Source organism: Thunnus maccoyii, chromosome 23, assembly GCF_910596095.1.
Source record: "Thunnus maccoyii chromosome 23, fThuMac1.1, whole genome shotgun sequence".
NCBI classification, from domain to species: domain Eukaryota; kingdom Metazoa; phylum Chordata; class Actinopteri; order Scombriformes; family Scombridae; genus Thunnus; species Thunnus maccoyii.
This window is the reverse complement of record NC_056555.1, coordinates 3,372,364-3,392,787: the sequence shown is the minus strand read 5'-3', so window position 1 is coordinate 3,392,787 and position 20,424 is coordinate 3,372,364. Positions and strand designations below refer to the sequence as shown.

The following is a 20,424-nucleotide window of genomic DNA, read 5'->3' as shown; positions in this document are numbered from 1 at the left end:
ACACTAAAGAGAGACTTGACTGGATCTGACACTGAATAGTAAATAATTGCCCGAATGTCACTGTAATAAACCTATATAACCTATAATACTTTACAATATAATCTAACTTCAGAGCAGATGTAGGCACATATTGCCACTGCAAGTTTTCCCTTTCATAGACTACATCAAAACTTTTACATGACTACAGTAACAATGTAAACACAATAGGCTCGTGTAAATCCTAATGAATATGACCTCATAACAGCTTATAAACTTACAAGATGAATAACTCAGGTACACAACATCATTTGGCCTGTGTGACCAGAGCAGATTTTGTCAATAACAGTACTTCAATTCAAGCGTAGATGAAGCAGGTCACTGTTTATTGTGTGTGGATATGACAGCAATTATATTTCTACTTTCATGTATGTTTGTGCTAATAAGTAATTTTTTTGCCAAATGAGTATGAAGATAAGCTGCTGTAACTCTCTTAGCTCTCTCTTCCTGATGGGAATGAGGTCATCCGCCATCAGATACAACCCTAAAACAGGTTAATCAATCTATTTATTCTTGAATGAATTAAAATACATAAACAAACATGTAACAGTAACATATAAAAAACATATTGGATGGTGACCTCAGAGTATATTTCAATACATTATCCCTATTGTTTCCTATAAAATCCTTATGGAGTAATGGTACACTAAGAAGTTTAAAGTCATATTTTTCCTTATCTGACATGTCACTATAATATATATGTTTTAATATTCCTACAGGTCAATAGACATTGGTTTAAGATGTTTCTTAGTTCATGTTTTATTGTGATATTAGTGTCCTCAGTTGTCCTCATTTGATGCAGTATTTCAGTGGTCAAGATTGCATCTACTGATTTGGTATGATTCTCTCAGTATCCAATAACTTACAATAAATCATCACTGACAAGCAGCTGAATGTCTACTAAGAATAGAGGACAAGTTGAAAAAAAATCAATAACTTGCTCACTGCTCTGTAAGGCTCTGTCCTCATTTAACACTAGTGAAAAGGTGAGAAGCAGACTATGGTCACCATAGAAATATGTAGAAACAAATGCAAATGATTGCTTGGTAGAGAAAACAGGAGCAGGAGGAAGGTTTTGTGTTTTGTCTTGTGTTTTTTAAGGATCGTGACGTCACGGCATGTTGTCTGTCCCACTTGCTGTTGATTGGCTCTAGTGGAGAAATAAGAGCTGACAGATATGTATCAAACCAATCCTGCTCTCAGTAACATTTGTTGCCTTTACTGTTCCTCGTAAATCTGAATGTTGTAAATAACATTATAACGTAATAACGACACTGTATTGAAGTGGCTTCACATTCAGGTTTCTATTGGCTAGTCGATGTCTACAGACACAAAAGGCAGGATTATGACAGTCTGTGACACTACATCTTCCTGTCACTTGATAACCTATCAAAATTAATTAAAACGTTTGTAACTTAGCACTTGACCGACACTAAAATGTCTGTAGTCTATATATGAAGTAACTACAAAATAGCGTTTTTGGTTGAGTTTTTTTTACTTAACAGCATATTATTTTCGTGAAAATAGGTGCACGTTTCCCGATAGACGCACTATTGGGCCGCTCATATGGGAGTTATGATGTTTCTGACAGCACGTGAAGGCAGCATTAGTAGCACCTCCCTCACTATAGATCCAGCTGTTTACCTGCCGGCTTTCCCAGTCCGCTTCTCCCCGACCAGCAGCAGTGACCAGCAGCGCTGGGGTTTCCCCGTAGCCGTCGCGCACACCGTCGTCTGTCCGGTTTCAGGGCTCCCCAGCTGGGGCATGCCCGGCCATGTTCGATCTAAACGGCGGCTGGAACTTGTCCTTTGCCGGATGCGGGTTCCTGGGGATTTACCACGTCGGAGTTGCCAGCTGTCTGCTGGAGAAAGCGCCCTACCTCATTAAAGGGGCCACTAAGCTGTACGGAGCCTCCGCCGGTGCTCTGACCGCCTCAGTGCTCGCCAGCCAGGCATCCATAAGTAAGACAGACCGGAAGTCCTCCATTATTATTTTTGTTTTTATTTTTATTTTTTAAATATGGGCTCAACTTCCCTCAGTTCAGTTTTTGGTTGTATTGAGTGTTAAAAATGCTGTTGATGTTGAATTTAGTTGAATTTCTGGACATAAATGACCAAAGAGTGTATTTTTGCATTTAAAGATACCAAAATGCATTAAATCATAAATGTATTTTCAGATATTTTATATTTTTCATGTATGAAACTCAGGGAAACTCAGTGTCCTGCTGCCCAAAACATACTTAATCAACTGCATGTCATTTACATGTCGGCCAACAAATACAAATTTGGATATACAGTAAATAATGTAAATATATATGTGTGAATATATATGTATTTCTTGCAATAGGCTATAAGCTTTTCAATTCAATACAAATTGAAATATTAAATACTGTTAGTAAGACCATAATTACACTTCCAGTTCTATGAAGATGTAACTAATGTGTAATCAGATTAGAAAAACTGCATAGTTAGAAGTCCAGAGCTGAACAGATAGAGAGAGTATGTAGAGTAGGCTGATACTGGCTTCCATTGATACAGTATGTTCAACATGTGAACCACCAGTGTGAAACCACTGAATCATGTGGAAACATGCCAGTTCTTGTTGTAGACAGTGTGAGTCAGAGGCACTCTTTTATCAACATATGTCTCTTATCAGTAGACACGTGTAGATCCAGAACAACTTACGTGTATCGACCAATAAGAAGCTTTAGGCTGGGAAGAGGGCTTTCCCAGATCTCTATTGGTTACTGACTCCTGGTAGCAGCAGTGACTATTGATTGATGTTATGTGTTTTGTTTGCAGTCGATTGATCTCAAGGAATCTTCACAGCAGGGGTGTAGCTAGGAGTTACTGGTGTAGAGTGTGAAACTATAGTAGGATATTTCAGCCCCAGAGTTCTATAACTTCTAAACTTTCTCTTTCCTAGCTAAATGCTGTGAAGATGTGATCGAGGTGGCTAAAGAGGCCAGGAAGAGGAACCTGGGGCCTCTTCACCCAACCTTCAACCTGGTCAAGGTGCTGAAGTTGGGCCTGCATCGTGACCTGCCCTCTGACGCACATGTCCTGGCCTCAGGACGGCTGTGCGTCTCGCTGACCAGAGTGTCCGACGGGGAGAATGTGCTGGTGTCAGAGTTTAGTTCCAAAGAGGAACTCATTCAGGTGCGAGGATGTGGGGGTGACATGGTTATCTTTTAAATCTGGAGAAGTCTTTAATGCCTCTGTTACAATGAGGAAAGCAACAGGAAACAGATTTCTGCAGGTTTAACTGTGCACTCTGTCCACAGGCGCTGGTCTGTAGCTGTTTCATTCCCATCTACTGCGGGCTGATTCCTCCGTCTTTCAGAGGAGTGGTACGTATCTGTGGTGTATCTAAGTTTAGCTTTGCCACTATAGTACAAAATAGCATTTCAGGTTCCTAGAGAAGTCACACTGTTTGCTTCATTTGCGTGACCAAATCATTGAATGGGAAGCATGCAGCCATGTGACCAAAAAGTTGAAGAAGTTAAAAAAAGGAGAAGGAAGCTTCAGTGTCATAAAAGATTAGAATAACGTACAGTAGCCACAACAGTTGAAAAGGGAAAAGCCACATATTAGAGAAGAAAATCATGTGAAGATAGTGAAAAAACTGATCTGTTATTCAGTTTTTAAAACTGATGACAGCATTCCAGTAACAACAGGACTTTATAGTAGCTAAAATAATGCACTAAAAATGCAACATGGGAAATACAGGTCAAGGTGCAAGACTGCTATGAAATCATTTTTGTTTTTCAGTGTCATGATTAGATTAGATCATGTTTCTATTACCAATGTTTGACTTATCAGCTGCTGGGGGACTTTGACAGTGATCTCATCCAGATAGACAGAGTTGAGGTTACTGTGTTCGTGTCACTGTGAACAGTAATCACAGGTCACACACACACAAACATAACCTGGTATGTCAGACTGGTTTCAGACCCAGTTATAAAGCAATAACAAAACACAAAGTTCAAGCGTGAGGCAGGTAAAAATAATCAACCAGATAACATGAAATATAATAAAAACACACAGAATACTCTTAAGGTTCTGACTTCAAATTTGAACAGTTGAATGAATGTAGTTAACAGAATAGGCAGTGTCAAATAAAATAACAAAATAGAAAAATGTACCTGTCCTCACAGCTGAAAATTTGCAGTTGAAACATTTGAAATTGTTTCAGTAAAAAGGATTAACACGAACATTTTATCTTGTTTACAACAAGATAAAATGTTCGTGTTAATCCTCTGCTTGTGTGATGTTGTAAGAGAGTTACAGTTGAAGCTGAAGCACTGAAAGAGTTTGATGTGTCAGTTGAAGTGAAGGTATTGAAAGCAGTTGAAGTGTCAGTTGAAAGTTATTCACCACCATGAGCTTAAGTTTCACCTGGACTGAAAATGCTCAAAGCAGTTGAACTTTTATTTAAAAGAGTTGAAATGCCAGTTGAAGTGTAGGAGATGAAATCAGCTGAAATGTTGAAAAGATACATTAAAGTAATACAAATATATATAGTAATCATAAGATTTTAGCTTCAAAATGCAACAACTGAATGAATAGAGTTATCAGAGCAAACACTATAAAATGAAATAACAGACAATACAACAATAATGTAGATACAGATGAATTAAAATAGTACAATAAAAGCCTGTCATTTTAGGACCAGTGTTCAGACAGTGAATTCCAGTCACATAATAAGTCACCTTGGCAAAACAGGACATCCCAGATAGTCACCCTCCCAGTGGTCATCTTGGTGCGTTGCACTCTGGTCTCAGACTTCGTGGCAAAGCTCAGTGTCTAAACAGAACAGGAAACATAATGTGTCCAATAAGTTGATGCTAGATTCAGTTTAACTGATTACACATTTTTGAAAGAATGTTCCTATGTACATATTCTGTCTGCAGGCTGTATATGTGGACTGTACATTGTGTACCCTCTGCTGCCTAGAGGATCTGCTGGCTCAGAGCCCAGTTTGGTGTGACTCACCAACTCTGTGCACGAGTGTACATTCACTTGAGGCATGATACCATCTGTACAAACATAAACATTTATTTATAGGCATTCTTAGAGCAAACTTTAGAAAGTTTGGTAATGCTTAATTTTAAAGATGCCATAGTACCTAATCATTTCCTACAAAAGGAACTTATATGTAATTTCTTAGGAAGGTTCCTGGAAAAAAGGATTATGTCATTTAATTCTAATAACATGAAAAATTGAGACATTGTTCAATTGATATACTTCAAATGAATTAATTCCAATAACTTGCAGGTGTAACCTCAAGAGTCTTCTTGTCAGAATACAAGCAAGCATACATATTAAATTAATATAGAGAATAAAGTTTGTAAGAGGTAACATACTGTATATATGTACTGGAGTTTAAATTTTAGAGGCTCCAGCAAAGGCAGGGAAGAAGAATATAAACAATGTAAAATCATATTCAGTATTCAAAGATTGGCTTTACACACAATGTCTTTTGGTGAATAACAATAACATAAACATAACTTCTGTTTGTGCACAAGAAAATTCCACAGGGCGCCAAGATTTGTCACCAAAATATGTACTGAGTCTGACATTTTTTTTGCTTAAATGAAACTAAATAATCAGTACTTTCTGGTGTACAAACTATATAATGGTGGCATTGTTTATAAATGACCTCAATCGTGTCTTTGGTATTTCTGTATTGCAATTTCTTGTTACTTATAAGCCAACATATGTGCCTATAACTCCACAAGATATCTCAGTTGAGGTCATTTAAGGTAAGATTCCCCCCTCAGGTAGCCAGGAGTGCAAAAGAAACAAAGACTGATAAAATTGTAAGTTTACAGAAATAAAAACATAACAATGGAATTAAAATAGGTCAAATAATAATGTCCTAATTCCAATGTAAAGGAGTCTAATAAAATAGATCAAAGTACCTTTACAGGTTTACATTCTCTGTATGCACATTGAATGATTCTGACCTCCATTTCCTCACTGACCTAAATTCTGTCAGGCTCACAGTTCTTATCATAGAGGCACATTTTTCAGCCGGTCTGTCGGCTGGCAGCATCTCTGTCAAGCTGGCGCCTACAGTTGAGGTTAATTCCTTCTCCATGACATTTTAATCACTTTAAATGAGAAAGCTGTCCTTTCATTTTCTGATGTACCAGAGGTTGAATCAAACATTGAACTAGAGCATATCATTGTTTAAATAAATGATTGAACTCTATAAAAAAAAATATGTGTCACTCATGCCAACAAAGATGTTAGTGTTAGAGAGATGTGACTGATGATGTGAAGAGGGTTCTTGTTTCACTACATAGAGGTTGTGTTTTCTGTTTTGAAAGGCTGACATGATGCCACAAGGCAATGGTTCAAAATATGTGACCAAAACTTGTGGATACAAATGAGGCTCTGTGTAGAGTCTGGAACCATTACCACGGTAGAGCAGTAAAAAACAATGATGATGGCACCAATTCATAGAGTGCAGTCACTGAAAATATTGCAATCTAGTTTAAACAAATTTGAAACTACTTAAACCACTGAATGAATGTAGGTACATTTCCCCTACAACATGAATTTAATGAGATGCTAAAATATCTCTGTGTCTTTAGCGTTACGTGGATGGCGGGATCAGCGACAACCTTCCCCAGTCGGAGCTGAAGAACACCATCACCATCTCTCCCTTCTCTGGCGAGAGCGACATCTGTCCCCGGGACAACTCCACCAGCTTCCATGAGCTACGTTTCACCAACACCAGCATCCAGATGAACCTGGGCAACATGTACCGCCTCAGCAGGGCCCTGTTTCCACCAGAGCCTAAGGTAGGTAGCATGTCAGCAGAGGGAGGGACAGTTTGCTTTTTCAGATGGTGTGGTAGGTGCAGTTAATTTTATGTGACAAACAATACAGAACAAGACAACAACAAAAATATGATGCAAACTTGTTAATGTGCTTCTTGGAGAGAATTCAAAATCAGATGTGGATTATCAGGCTGAAAAAGCTTCAATTCCCATCTAAAGGTCAAGTTTTTTGTTTTTTTTAATCACAGTAATTTCTGAGAAATTAATCTGCAGATATCTGATATCTGTTTTCCTTCATATCACAGTTGCACTGCACATACCTCAAGCTAATTTAAGTTAGCTGCACAAATTAATATTGTTATATTAACATTAGATAAAATGAGTATGTAAGGTGAAAGGAGTGGCTTGTAGTGAAGTAGTGAAGAACCTGCAGTGTCCCTCAGATTTTTAGCCTTTTAACTGATTGGTTTGGTTCTCAGGCCTGTAAAACTGCCAAGCACCAAAGGTCAGACAGACAATTAGGGACTAGCTGGTGAAAAAAGTGGAACATTCAATAGCTAAATAACCAGATAATATAGAACTTCATAAGGTGATAAAATATCAATCTTGTGTTTTTAGCTTGCTTTGCTGCCCCCAAGTGGTCAAAAAATCAACCAGTGCAGCTTTAGTGTGAGCCTATGGAACTTTTTGTTTGTTGTCAGAGTAAATAACACATTCTTCCTCTTACAAATAAAACTTTGAATGTATTGGCAACAAGACATATCCTTGCTCGGCTCAATAAACTGAGAGTCTTATTTGGTCTGGTACGATTCTAGCTAATGTTAGCAAACTTTACACAGATATTGTCTTCATATAACAGATATTGCATTACATTTAGTCAAACCAGTCCAATTTAGGCAAGATATGCTTGAATAGCTCTACATTAGGGAAACACAGCATGCATCACATACACTATCTTGTATAATAAAAAAGATTGGCATTATGAATATCCTTTATTATCGAACTTTATGGACAACATGACCTAACTGAACATGATTTTGAGTGTTCCAACCAAAAAAAAATGTGACCAAATAGTTAACACTCACAATAACCTTTCATAGTTCCCCATAAAAGTCTTTTCTTATGCTATTGGTTGTGTTTAAAGTACAGACGCCTCATCAAACACTGTCCCATCAGACTTTACAAGAGGCTTTTCAGCTGCTTTCAGTTTCTAGTTTAAAAATAAACTGCACTCCTTGATTGTGTTGAAGCAGCCCCAGAACCCTATTTTCCTAACCCAAGCTAAAGGCGATATTAACTTTAAAGAAACATCTGCTACACTATCATCCAGAGTGAGGACCCAAATTCTCAGAGGCTGGCAGATGTGGTTGTAGCATCAGAAACGCCTCTAGCACACCAGGATTAATTAAAGTAATTCCACACTGCTGATTTTTTAAGCTGTATGTCTCACTACCATAAGTGGATAACATCCCTTGAAGGGAAATTCTGGTATTTTTCAACCTGGACCCTATTTTTGCATCATTTGGGGTCTAAGTGACTAGTGGGGACAATGATGAGAAAATAGGGTCCAGATTGAAAAATAACAAAACTTCCTTTTAATGACACATGAATGCTGGACTAGACAGAGTGCAATGGAGCATTATTGTTATAATTCATATATAGATCAATATATGGCTATCCAGCCATATATTTACAGTTTCTTTGCCAAATATTTTTTTGATCTTTTTTTCACCCTTCTTAATCCTCTTTCTTTACCAGTCACTGACAGGAAGTATTATCTGGATGTAACTTCTGCCTCCGTTTTCACCTGTTATCACTCTACTTTATCCCATGTTTCCTCTTGTTATTTGCTGTCGCTGGGATGATTGTTAGGTAACTTGTAAGATGAGGTGAGCTTTGACCTTGTCGGGGTAGAGCTGTCTGCCGTGTGGGTGGTGTTGTTATATATCCTGGCTGCTCAACACTCCCCTCACGTGTGAGTGTGTATTATGCCGTCTGGATCCCATGATTATGTAAGCGACTTCACAAATCTCTGTGACGGGGACATGTGTGCTCTTACCACATTCCCTAGAGGAGGAGTTACCTCCCTGTACCATGCCACTTGAAAAACAACTCTACCCTTACACGCTTGCGCCAGTGACTCTATGTTATCACGTCACTATGAACACACATTTGGTAGGTGCTGTGCTGACGTGTGTAGGAACACAGAATTTGAATATCAAATAAGACAGAGAACTCTGTGTATTTTGACCTTCTGGCCTGACCATTCCAGCTAGCGCTGGTGTGAGCACCTCTGCTGATGTCAAAGCTCTTTTTTATTGAAAACACTGCTCTTATGTAATATGACAAATTGACCACAGTGATATGGCTGCATCATTATGACAATGATAGGAAATGTCATTACATAGAAGATCTACTGTATGACTTGTCAGATAGGGATACCTGAAGAATGCGTGGGAAGTCCTTGTATTACCTTTGGGCTTGCTGCTTTGTCAGGAAATAAAACTAGACTTAACAAATATTCAGAATATACCAAAGTATTGTAAAACATAGGAGTAGGTTTTAAAAAAAGAGATATTTTGATAACCCTTAAAAAGTAATGAAAAACTATAAAACAGCAGCATGTCAGAGTACTTGCCAAGTACCAAGACTCAAGTCTGTCTTAAAAAAACAGTCAGGTGCCCAAATTAACATTGAAACGGGTTTTTCTTGTTGTAATCATTCCTCCTGTTCATACTGACCATTAGAAGATCACTTCATAATGCACTTACATTGTAAGTGATGGGGGGCAAAATCCACAGTCCTTGTGTGCAAAAATGTATGTAAAAGTTTATCTGAAGCTAATATGAAGCTTTAGCTGTCCAAATCAAGTAGATATCTTTCAATGGTACAGATTTTTTCAGTGCCAGAGTCCCTCTTTTTGCTACTATACTTCCACCACAGCTCAACAGGGAAACATTGTGGACACACTGTGGATTTTGGCCTCCATCACTTATATTGAAAGCACACCTGAGGGGGATCTTTTAATAGCCAGTATGAACAGGAGGAATGATTACAGCAAAGAAAATCTCTTTCAGTGTTCATATGGACACCTGACTGTTGTTTTAAGACACATTTGAAAAAATATGAACCTATCCTTTAAATTAATGGTTCAACATTTTAGGAAATAAGTTTATTCCTTTTTCTGACAGTTATATAAGAAGTTTGATACCACTGTTGTGTGTGCATCAAATATGCAGCTACAGCCAGGAGGAAATTAGCTTAGTGTATTAGTTACAGCCTGTAACTCCCTGTAAAACCACAACCACATTTTAACACCTCTGTTTGCATAGGGAATTAACAGACAAATGGGAAACTGTGTTAATTAGTTAGTTTTAGAGGAGTTGGTTGGTGTATTTTTTAAAGATTACAGACAGACAGGCTAACAGTTTCCCCCTGCTTCCAGTATTTACGCTAGGCTAGGCTAACCATGTCCTGACTACTGCACCCTAACTGAACACTAACTGAATAAGTGTATTATCCAAAATATCTGATATCTATTCCTTTGAAATGTCCTTTATTTTAAAAGTTTTTTATGTTTTTCGGATATTTTGTTGATTCATGGGCTATGTAATTTTATTAGTTTCCTTTTCTATTGATGAAGTCAATAATAGAAAATTGAATTAAAATTTGGATTGAATTGGTTCAACCATGTAAAGCATTTTATTTTGTAAATAAAGCTTATTATTATCATGAAAATTTTCATTTCAGGGTTCCTGTACCTGACATTAGCTAGGTATAGCACTTTTTTAAAAAATGTTGTCCTAATGAGTTAAAACGCCGACAACAGTTTTACTATACATAGCATTAAAAAAGACATTAAAAAATAGAAGGGGGAAATGACCCCACTGGCCAATCAAAAAATGTGTCCAATATCTTAATTTTATATCAGTCTGGTGAACAAAAAATACACCTTTAGTGAATTGAATTTTCCAGTTTTTCCGTTACTGAAACAAGAAATTAAATTGATAAGCATTATACGGGCCATTCATGGCACGAATCAATAATGTGTCAATAAGTCAGTAAAATGTCTGAAGAAGACAATTTTTTTGTTTTTGCCATATGTAAGATGTATTGTCTTCTTCTCAAAAGGTATTGGCTGAGATGTGTCAGAGTGGTTATAAGGATGCTCTACGCTTCCTTGAAGAAAACAGTGAGTATTCTACTACTGTGTTACCATGGTGACACTCAGATAAGCTTACCCAATAACAATGTATTCTTATCAGCCTCTACCTTAACCTTTGAAACATGTCACTGATGTCATATTTTGTGGTATCAGACCTGTTGATGCTGGAGCGTCCCACCTCTGGCCCTGCCCTGCAAGAGAGTCCGCCCAACTGCTGCTGCAAGCACACAGAAACCACCAAAGAGTGGGTGCTCCGGAGGCTCCGCCTACTGCGTAAACAGCACTGGTGGCTGGATGAGCAGATCGCTCTCCCTACGCCCATCAAGAAAGGTGTGTTTCTCATTTAATGCCTCTTTTAATTGTTTTTTTAAATAATGTAAACATGCCATTTTCTTGACCGGTCCTGTTCTGTGTATCTGTCAGTGTTCTGTGAGGCCTGCCAAGACAAACCTGGCCTGTATGCCACAGTGTCCGAGATGCTGCCAGTGAGAGTGGCCTCCTACATGCTCATGCCATACACACTTCCTGTACAGTCGGCCTACTCAGCGGCCCAGAGGTGAGTGATCTCATCATCTCATCATCTCATCAATGACAATATTTCAGCTGTAAACAAAAGAGTCCTGCACTTAAAACTCATTTCCACACATCTTACAGAGCCAGGTCTGTGAGCAAGTTTTCTGTTTAACACAGTGTTTAACACAGTGTTTAACATCAGTTTACTGTCTGTTCATATTGTATGATTTCTGCTCTGATCCAGGTTTGTGGAGTGGATTCCAGAGGTACCAGCTGATGTGCGCTGGCTGGTTGGGATGGCAGGTAACGTGTACCGACAGGCCTGGAAAGGAGCACCATCCAACTCCATTAGGTGCCAGATTATTTTACAGTGTAATTTTAACAAAGTGTGCTGGTGGATCAGTCATATACTCAATATGTCCATTGAAGGGGTGCTCATTTTTAGAGTATTTTTAGAGGGCAGCAACATGTCTTGATAAAACTTCATTGTGCCAATGAGTTTGTAAGATATAGCTCCATTACCTAACTTTTGAGAAGGTTATACATAACATAGTGAGTGGGATTTTAAGAGTCACAAAATGTATTGGAATGTGTCTGTGTCTTATGATTAAATCATAAAGCAGGACCAATCTTAAGGCCCATAGCATGTCAGTTGATATTGTGCTTTAGATTTGCATATTCCTAAACAAATTTTTAATTAAATTGGCACAAACCGGTTGATATATAACAAGGCTGGACAGTAAGGGTGTGAATATGCTTCAAACAAAGTGCTTGTTGGATCTCTCAACAGCTTCTGAAAACCCCTTTCCAAGGGCAAAATTAGGAGGAGGCTGTTGACAGTTTTTGTAGGTTCACATAACAGACAATCTGAAAATCATGCCCACTTAACAGCAATTGGTCAGGCATCCAAATGTTGCCATTGGGAATAGGTATAAACAAGTTTGCTTTTACTCAGACATATTTGCACAGACTAGTTCAGTGTAAGCATACTGAGCCCTTAAGCCTGGGCCTCTCTGTGGCACAAATGTTCTGGTGATGAAGGACCTTTTAAGGCCAACAGGTATTTTTCAAGGGATCAAATGGCTATATTGAACTTTTCTTCTCATTGCTTTTAAGCATGAATCTTGTTTGAAATAAATGAAACAAACTCTTACACATGTAATTGACATGTAATTCTACAGTGAGCCGTGCCTGAGGAAATGCTTGAGCGTGCCGCCTCTATCGACGGAGTGCGAGAAACCCATGGACAGAGACAAACTGCCTGCTCTATCCTCCCTAGACCTCCATGGCAACTACTGGGAGATCCCCAAATCTACCTCCTCTTCCTCCCACCATCATCCTCACATCGCCCCCTCCTCTCCGCAACAAGTCTGCTTCTTTGTAGGCTCCCAGGATGAACCACACAGCCATGTACAGCAGTAAAATGATTCAGGACCTGCACTTTAACAATTATGTGGTCAGATTTCCACTCTTTCTGTGAGTGGTGGTAAAAATTTAAACCAATGAGCAATGGTGCGTACATGTTTTAAGGACACACAGATTTTTCTCTGACTCTGAACACTCCAGGCAGCACCACATGTATTATATTTTAATGAGTGCACTGGAAGACAGAGTTGCAAATCACTCAGGATCATGGATGTGTGGATGGATGGATCTGTTTTAATGAACAGCACAGAAATGTGTCTACTTTTACAGTCTAACTACAACCCTACCTACCTGTTTGTATAAATGTATCCAAATGTAGCATTCATTCCTCATTCCAATACAGTTAATTGAATCAAGAGTGCTCTGTCTCTTCTGAAGTGGTTCTCCTTCTCTGTCTGTCCTTTTCATTGTCTGTTGATTTTTGTTGTTGTTGTTGTTGTTGTTGTATGATATCTCCAGGCACCATCAGTCAGCCTTTAAGTGATGCAACTTCTGGCAGCATTAGTGGAGATCTGCCAGACTGCATTTCTACATTTCTCAACATATGTAATGTTGCTTTTAACAGGCAAGTTATAATTTCTCCAAAAATCTAAACAATTTTATTTTTAGACAGCACTCAATTTTTAGCAAACTAAAAATGTTTTGGTCAGCTCTTTTGACAGTAAAGCTTCTGTAGAGGTCATTATTATGACTTAATTTGCCAAAATGAAACCCAAATGTGCTCATCAAGAGAGTGCAACCAGTGTTGTAATATACAGTATATATAGCCTACTGTATATATATTGTAATATCAGTGTTACCAATGTATGGTCTGACCTTCAACTTGTAAATCTGTTTTCATGTCACTTTAATTATTATTACATTAATGTACTTTAATATTCTCTTAAGATTAAACAATTTTAAAAGTTGGCCAATAGTTTGTTTTTTTGAAATGTGCACCTTTCAAATCTGGGACCAAATACAAAATAGTAGTATCCTGGATGTAACTCCAGTTCAATGAATACATGCATAGCCCTATAATAACAAAAAAATTGTTTAGACACAATTTAGACACAATTGCTCTATATATAGATATAGAACACTAGATGTGACATTACATCATAAATCATGGGATAACTGTCGCCATCTTACCTGGGTATTGTTCACAATTGTCACCTATTGGCAGCAGCTATGACTGTCAGCTGTGTAGCACCTAATTGCTTTACCAAAAGGACCAAAGAGACCAGGGAGGTTGGCATCACATTTCACACATCAACATAGAGTAGATGAGAGATTTTTTTTTCCATGCATCAACTAAAACTACAAAAAGTTAGTGAACTAGGTGACTACCATTAGCTCACGTTAAGTCACTGAGTAACGGACTAGCTGAGTTCTAAGTCAAAGTTGTTGCTGATTGCTAGTTATTGCAGCATTGATCTGTTAGCTAAACAGATAAGTTATAACCAGCAAACACTGTTTTAATGTTAGCTAGGCTAACTTAGAGATCACAGGTAACGTTGAGTAGTGTTATAACGAAGTTATCAATATTACCCTAACATTTGACCACTAAGCAGCTATCAATCAAGTGTAAACATTTTAACGACAAGGAGAAGTGCTTGTCTTCAATCCTAAATCCCATTTCATAACATCTCAAAACAAATCCAGCAAGCCAGCTACATCACAATCTACACAAAAAGTGAAGCGTAGGCAATCAACACAACAGTACCGTTAGCCACATCCTTGACAGAAGCACGGAGCACTAACCAACCACACAATCAGGCAACATATTGTTATTTGAGGCTGAGGGGGTCGCACTTTACGTTACATGTTCACCACATCCAGATAACCCAAAATTAGCCACCTTGAATCCTGCAATCAGTCATCATATATTAACATCACTTGTTGTCAGCTAATCTCATGCCTTTAAACGATATTCTTTTCAGTAAAGCAAATAAAAAATAATCCATCCATTTTGATCAGGTAAAGTAATCCAGTCTGAGAAAGGAGATTTGTAGCAGTTCAGGTCAAGCTTCCATACCTTGTCCATACCTTACGAGAATAAAAGACAATTGCGACAAGTCCATCAGGAGTTCTACTCCTCATTTACAGGTAGCAAGGCTATTTAACCTCTTCTCTCATCATCAAAACAAACCCCATGCTGGCTGACCCCAAAAAACAGCAAAACAGGAAGTATTTGCCAGTGAGTTAGTGTGTGTGTGTGTGTGTTGGTGTGTGTGTGTGTGTGTGTGTTTGTGACAGAGAGAGAGCGAAATATATCTTGCCTTATGTACAAATTATGACATTAATAAATATATTAATATTTACAGTACACATGTGTTTCTCTCCTGTGTTTCTGATTGTAATTGCCTGCCAGTGTAGGCCACAATATTGATTTTTTTTATGATTTCTATATAAAAGATATTGCTTAAGGATATTAACCATTCAGAATACAAAAGACAGTTCTTACATATTAAGTTAAGGAAACATTTAAAAAATAAAATCAGTGTCTGCAATATAAATGCACAATTATGAGATTATCTTCATGATTGAAAGCATGATTTGTTCTCTTAGAGCTATAAATAATCAAAATTCTACCAGAATCTTTGTTTATTTGGTTCAGTCTAGACAGGCACAGTTGTCGTATGCTCATTACTTTGAATAAAAACAGCATCAATGTATGGGTAGAAATATACAAGGATTTTAAATACAACATAAGCCTCTTTCACCACAGGTTCCAATTACATCAAGTTAAAACTGGACCCAGGTAAGATTGCTGCCATATGGTCCAACCCAGAATGGCAAGTCACTATGACATGTCACATCTAGTGTTTTATATCTATAGTTGATGCAGAAAACCAAACTTTTAAAGATGAATGGATGTACCAATTTATGGTCATTCTTCAGGCAGCCAGTTCTAAACCACTGTGTCTCATATGTGGCATTAATCAAAAGGGGACAATGTGAAGCACCATACAAAGCACAAATCTTTTGAGCAAACGTATCTACTGAAGTCCAAGCTGAGGGTACGCAAAATAACCAAACTGAGAGCCCTGTATCACAGATCTACCTGACTCATCACACATTCATTTACAGCCCAGGAACGTGCAAACAAATGTTTACTAAAGGTAGCATGGATTTTGGGGCAACATAAGAAAACATTTAGGGATGGGACAGTTGTGAAGGAGTGCTTGAATGCTGTTGCCGAGACATTACTTGAGGGTAAACAAAGAGACAAGTTGTGTGAAAGAATCAAGCAAATCCCAATGTCAGCTTCAACAGCAACCAGAAAATCAAAAATATTAGCAGATGATGTACTGGTCCAGTTTGATGCAGTTATTCAGAATGCCATATGCATATCCTTAGCCATTGATAAATCTATAGACATCACTGATAATGCCCAGCTTTTGGTGTATGTTGGATTTTTTCACAAAGGTAAGAAAGAGCTCTGTGATGTCCTGTTGGGTGTAACAACACTTGAGACACATACAAGAGGAAAGGACATGTACATGGTAATAAGGCAGATGCTGGGAAAGAGAGGGATAGATCTGAAACAGGTGGTCTCAGTCACCACAGATGGTGCCCCGGCCATGGTAGGAAGAGAGAGGGGGGCTGTGACATAGATGAAAGAGGAAAACTTTGATCTCACAGCTGACCGCTGTATCATCCATCAGACTGTTCTGTGTGCCATTCTGTCACAAGAGTTTGCTGAAGTAATGAACACATCAACAATATCAACACGAACTCGTCAACTTCCTGAGGGCATCCTCATACCATCAGCACTGCCTGCTGAGAGAATTCCTTAAAGAAGTTGAAGCAAATGCCAATGACCTACTACTGAACAACAATGCAAAATGACTGAGCAAAGGCAACACATTGAGATGTTTCTGGTCCATTTGAAAAGAAATAGAAGCTTTCTTAAAGCAACATAGTTTTCACTTTTTTTGCAAGATGAGCACAAAATAGAAAATGGTTGCTTTTTTGGTTGACATCATATCACACCTCAATGAGCTCAACTTAAAGCTGCAGGGACAGAACAATTCAGTTTGTGATTTGATGACAGCTGTCCACTCCTTCCAGAGGAAGCTGGACATTGTAAATGAAGTTACTAATGTTCAGGAACAAGACCACATGCCGCTCTCTCCCACGCTGCAGCAGCTAATTAGCTATCTTAATTGCTAACTGACATTAGCACTTTTCCCCAGTGAACATTTGTTTGGTGGCTCATTCAACAAGCCAAACTGCAGGAAAAGATGTATGTTCATGTTTGTAAGTTATCATCAAGTTTTGATGATGTGGACACAGGTTATTGTTTCATTCACTACCATTGCACCCCAAGTAAATGGTGATGTATTTCACACTTTACAATAAGACTTCCTTTTGCAGTTAAAAATGTTAGTAACTCATAAATAAATGGTCATAAAAATGAGATGCCAAGAAACATCAAGATGGTTGGGGGGAGAATCAACTCGGTGAACAACAAATACCAAAAATGGTTTAGGCGGGCCACAGATATCTGAAAGTGGGACCAAGAATGGGTGAGCCGTACACCAAATACAAGAAGGTTACCAACTGTGCCACACCTGGAATGCTGTCCTAAACAAGATACCAACCAACATAAAGCATCACAATATACCATTTTAATATCCATTGTGCAACCTCATAGCATATGTCATATCAACACTTGTGATAATAATGAGTATGGCTGCTGATAGCATGCTGATAATGCCAAGGTAAACAATATTGCCAAAGCCTTGGTGGATGAATCTGATCATTTGATATGTTAGCTTGGTATGCCATGATTTGATATGCCAAATGAAACTGTTTGACTATTAAGATATGCTGACAGTTGTTAAATGTTAATAACTTATGAACAAATATCTGATGAAGCTGACAGGTATAAATGCGGGCTGATGGAGATGACAAAGTAAGCTAAGTAGCCAATGAGATCTGAGGCTTAACAGTACAGAGTAGTAGTCTTATTGTAAAGTGGTCAATCAATTTTTATTTATATAGCGCCAAATCACAACAAAAGTCATCTCAAGGCACTTTTCACATAGAGCAGGTCAAGACTGTACTCTTAATTTTAATTTAATTTTAATTTACAGAGACCCAACAATTCCCCCATGAGCAAGCACTTGGTGACAGTGGTAAGGAAAAACTCCCCTTTAACGGGTAGAAACCTCAAGCAGAACCCGGCTCTTGGTGGGCGGCCATCTGCTTTGACCGGTTGGGTTGAGAGAGAGAAAGAAAGAGGGTAAGGGGGAGGAGGGAGGGAGGGACACAGAAGAACAACAATCATAACAATAACAACAACAGCAGCAACAGCAACAGCAACAGACAGGGAAGGATGGACTGTGAAGGACTGTGAAGGACTTGGCCCGCCGCCCAGGGTTTCCTTTTTGTGATATTACGTAAGTGAAAAAAGGCAGTCTTTGAAATTTGATTTATGTGGGAGTTAAAGGACATATCCTGATCAAAGATAACTCCCAGATTCCTTACGGTGGTGCTGGAGGCCAGGGTAATGCCATCCAGAGTAGCTATATCATTAGATAATGTGTTTCTAAGGTGTTTAGGGCCAAGCACAATAACTTCAGTTTTATCTGAGTTTAGTAGTAGAAAATTGCAGGTCATCCAGGTCTTTATGTCCTTAAGGCATGCTTGGAGTTTGTTTAACTGATTAGTTTCATCAGGCTTCATTGATAAATATAATTGGGTATAATCAGCATAACAATGAAAATGTATGGAGTGTTTCCTAATAATATTACCTAAAAAATATTACCTTGAAGTGGTATCATATTATCTTTGGTGTTCATCAGAGGAAGCTTTTATCAAAATAGAGATAAAACTACCACAATGTGCCCACCTAGCTTTTTTACATAGCTGTTTTCTATTTTTTTTTTTTTTTTTTTCAAAAAAATTCATTTTATGTTTTTCACACTTATTAGTTTGGAATATTTCACACCAGCTAGCTTACAAATGAAAGTGATGTTGGGTATTTAAACCGTCCTTAGAAATTCACACACATCCCAGAACCACTCAACCCACCCACCCGTTTCACTTTCCTCACTGTCTTGAACACACAGCTCTTCCTCCCTCCTCATTGGTGTTTTCATGTCTTTCAGCTCCACCGCCTCCTCAGAACTCTCCCTCTCACATCCTTTGAGACGCATCTCTTCATTCTTCACCTGTTCTATTTCAAGCATTTTCTGAAGCTCCTCTTTTTCTTTTTGGAGGGCATGCATTTTTTTGTGCTTGGCCTCCTCCTGCTCCTTCACCTCCTGTAATAAAAACTGAAACACATGGGTCACCTCTTTGGCTTCTTCAGTCTCTTGGACAAGTGCTTCCTCCTTTTCAATCATTTTGAGAAGCATTTCTTCATTCTTCTCCTTTTCTATTTGGAGCATTTTCTTAAGCTCCTTGGTTTCTTGCTGGAGGGCATCCTTACTATGACGCAGAGCCTCCTCCTGCTCTTTAATCTCCATCATTAAGAATTGACAGACATGGTTCATCTCTTTGGTTTCCTCTAGCTCTTGGAGAAGTTTTCTCTCCTTTTCAACCACTGTGAAAAGCATCTCTTCATTTTTGTTTTTCTGCATCTGGAGCATTTCTTTAAGTTCCTGAATTTGGCTTGAGAGAGCTTCCATTTTTTGGCACATAGCCTCTTTCTCCTCTTCATGCTCTTTAATGGATGTATTGAGCACCTGGTTCATCTCTCTCACCTCCTCCAAAAGTTTTTTCTCCCTCTTAGAGGCTGTGAGAATTCGAGCCTCCTTCTCCTCCCTCTCAGACTCATATTTGTCAATGATATGACAGACACCCCTATGGTCTGAGTGCACAGTCTCCTTTTCTACCCCCTGCCAGAACTCAAGATTCTGCCTGAAACTACCACACTTACCTTGAGTGCTCTTCTTTGTTGTACAGGGGACAATGTCAGTCTTTTCCTGTGACTTGAGCACTTGATGTCTCAGCTCAGTAATGCTGTGTGGATCATTAACCTCCTCCTCCACTCTACAAAATCCTTCCAATCTTTTCTTCAATGCCTCCACATCCTGAAGCAGGGTTTTTTTCTCTGCTTCCCAAGTCCTTACTTCCCTGTTCATCTTTTCATGGCAGAGAGTGCTCTCCTCAATGTGGTGTCCCTGATCCAGGTTTGTCGGAGCATCCTTATGGCTGCACAGCCCAGCATAGTGGTCGCTCAGCCTTTCATGAAGGGCCTGGATGTCTTTGCGTAGCACTGCGTTGTGTTGGAGAAGTGCTTCATTGTGTCGGCGCACAGTCTGGTTTTGCCGGCAGAGGATCTTGTTCTGTCTGTAGAGGGCATTGTAGCCTTTGTGGAGGTCGTTATAAACTTTCAAAGGGATAATTGGTGCCATTTTTCTATTCTCAATCACCTGTATGTCAAAATACCTGTTTCTATTATTTCCTATAATTTGCTGTCACAAAGGAATAAAATGTGTCTAATAATGTACTTACAGAATCTCCTGTGTGGTTTTGGAAATGCATGTGTCCAGTGTGG

The 20,424-nt window shown here is 38.6% G+C and overlaps 3 protein-coding genes across 7 annotated transcripts in view; 1 reads left to right on the top strand and 2 right to left on the bottom strand.

The window, feature by feature from the left end:
• The window catches only part of sult4a1 (sulfotransferase family 4A, member 1), a 28,329-nt gene extending 26,566 nt beyond the window's left edge, over nucleotides 1-1,763 (bottom strand). For both annotated transcript variants that reach the window (XM_042402859.1, XM_042402857.1), the window contains exon 1: nucleotides 1,681-1,763. The gene's annotated coding sequence lies outside the window, so the exon portion shown is untranslated. The remainder of the gene's footprint in view (nucleotides 1-1,680) is intronic.
• On the top strand, nucleotides 1,697-13,838 carry pnpla3 (patatin-like phospholipase domain containing 3). Its single transcript, XM_042402849.1, has 9 exons — nucleotides 1,697-1,997; nucleotides 2,962-3,194; nucleotides 3,320-3,385; nucleotides 6,638-6,847; nucleotides 10,958-11,018; nucleotides 11,145-11,321; nucleotides 11,415-11,547; nucleotides 11,749-11,856; nucleotides 12,686-13,838. The coding sequence occupies exons 1-9, from the start codon at nucleotides 1,811-1,813 to the stop codon at nucleotides 12,924-12,926; spliced, it is 1,416 nt and encodes a 471-aa protein (XP_042258783.1). The 5' UTR covers nucleotides 1,697-1,810; the 3' UTR covers nucleotides 12,927-13,838.
• LOC121890518 (trichohyalin-like) lies at nucleotides 4,299-20,424 on the bottom strand. Of its 4 annotated transcripts, none has more exons than XR_006093824.1 (3): nucleotides 14,061-15,049; nucleotides 4,748-4,841; nucleotides 4,299-4,514 (listed from the first exon to the last, which is right to left on the bottom strand). XR_006093824.1 is itself a non-coding variant. In XM_042402852.1 (2 exons), the coding sequence occupies exons 1-2, from the start codon at nucleotides 20,279-20,281 to the stop codon at nucleotides 4,816-4,818; spliced, it is 1,350 nt and encodes a 449-aa protein (XP_042258786.1). In that variant the 5' UTR covers nucleotides 20,282-20,424; the 3' UTR covers nucleotides 4,656-4,815. The 4 variants fall into 4 exon arrangements, 1 of the variants encoding a protein (XP_042258786.1); XR_006093822.1 differs by lacking the exon at nucleotides 14,061-15,049 and adding an exon at nucleotides 6,668-6,756; XR_006093823.1 differs by lacking the exon at nucleotides 14,061-15,049 and adding an exon at nucleotides 4,934-5,067.

Bases quoted from the DNA above. Each gene is read 5' to 3' on its own strand.
- pnpla3 (XM_042402849.1), top strand. From the start codon at position 1,811: ATGTTCGATCTAAACGGCGGCTGGAACTTGTCCTTTGCCGGATGCGGG. The intron at 1,998-2,961 runs GTAAGACAGACC...TCTCTTTCCTAG, and splicing joins CGCCAGCCAGGCATCCATAA to CTAAATGCTGTGAAGATGTG. The intron at 3,386-6,637 runs GTACGTATCTGT...CTGTGTCTTTAG, and splicing joins CTCCGTCTTTCAGAGGAGTG to CGTTACGTGGATGGCGGGAT.
- LOC121890518 (XM_042402852.1), bottom strand. From the start codon at position 20,281: ATGGCACCAATTATCCCTTTGAAAGTTTATAACGACCTCCACAAAGGC. The intron at 4,842-18,957 runs GTGGGTGGGTTG...TGTTCTGTTTAG, and splicing joins CAGTGAGGAAAGTGAAACGG to ACACTGAGCTTTGCCACGAA.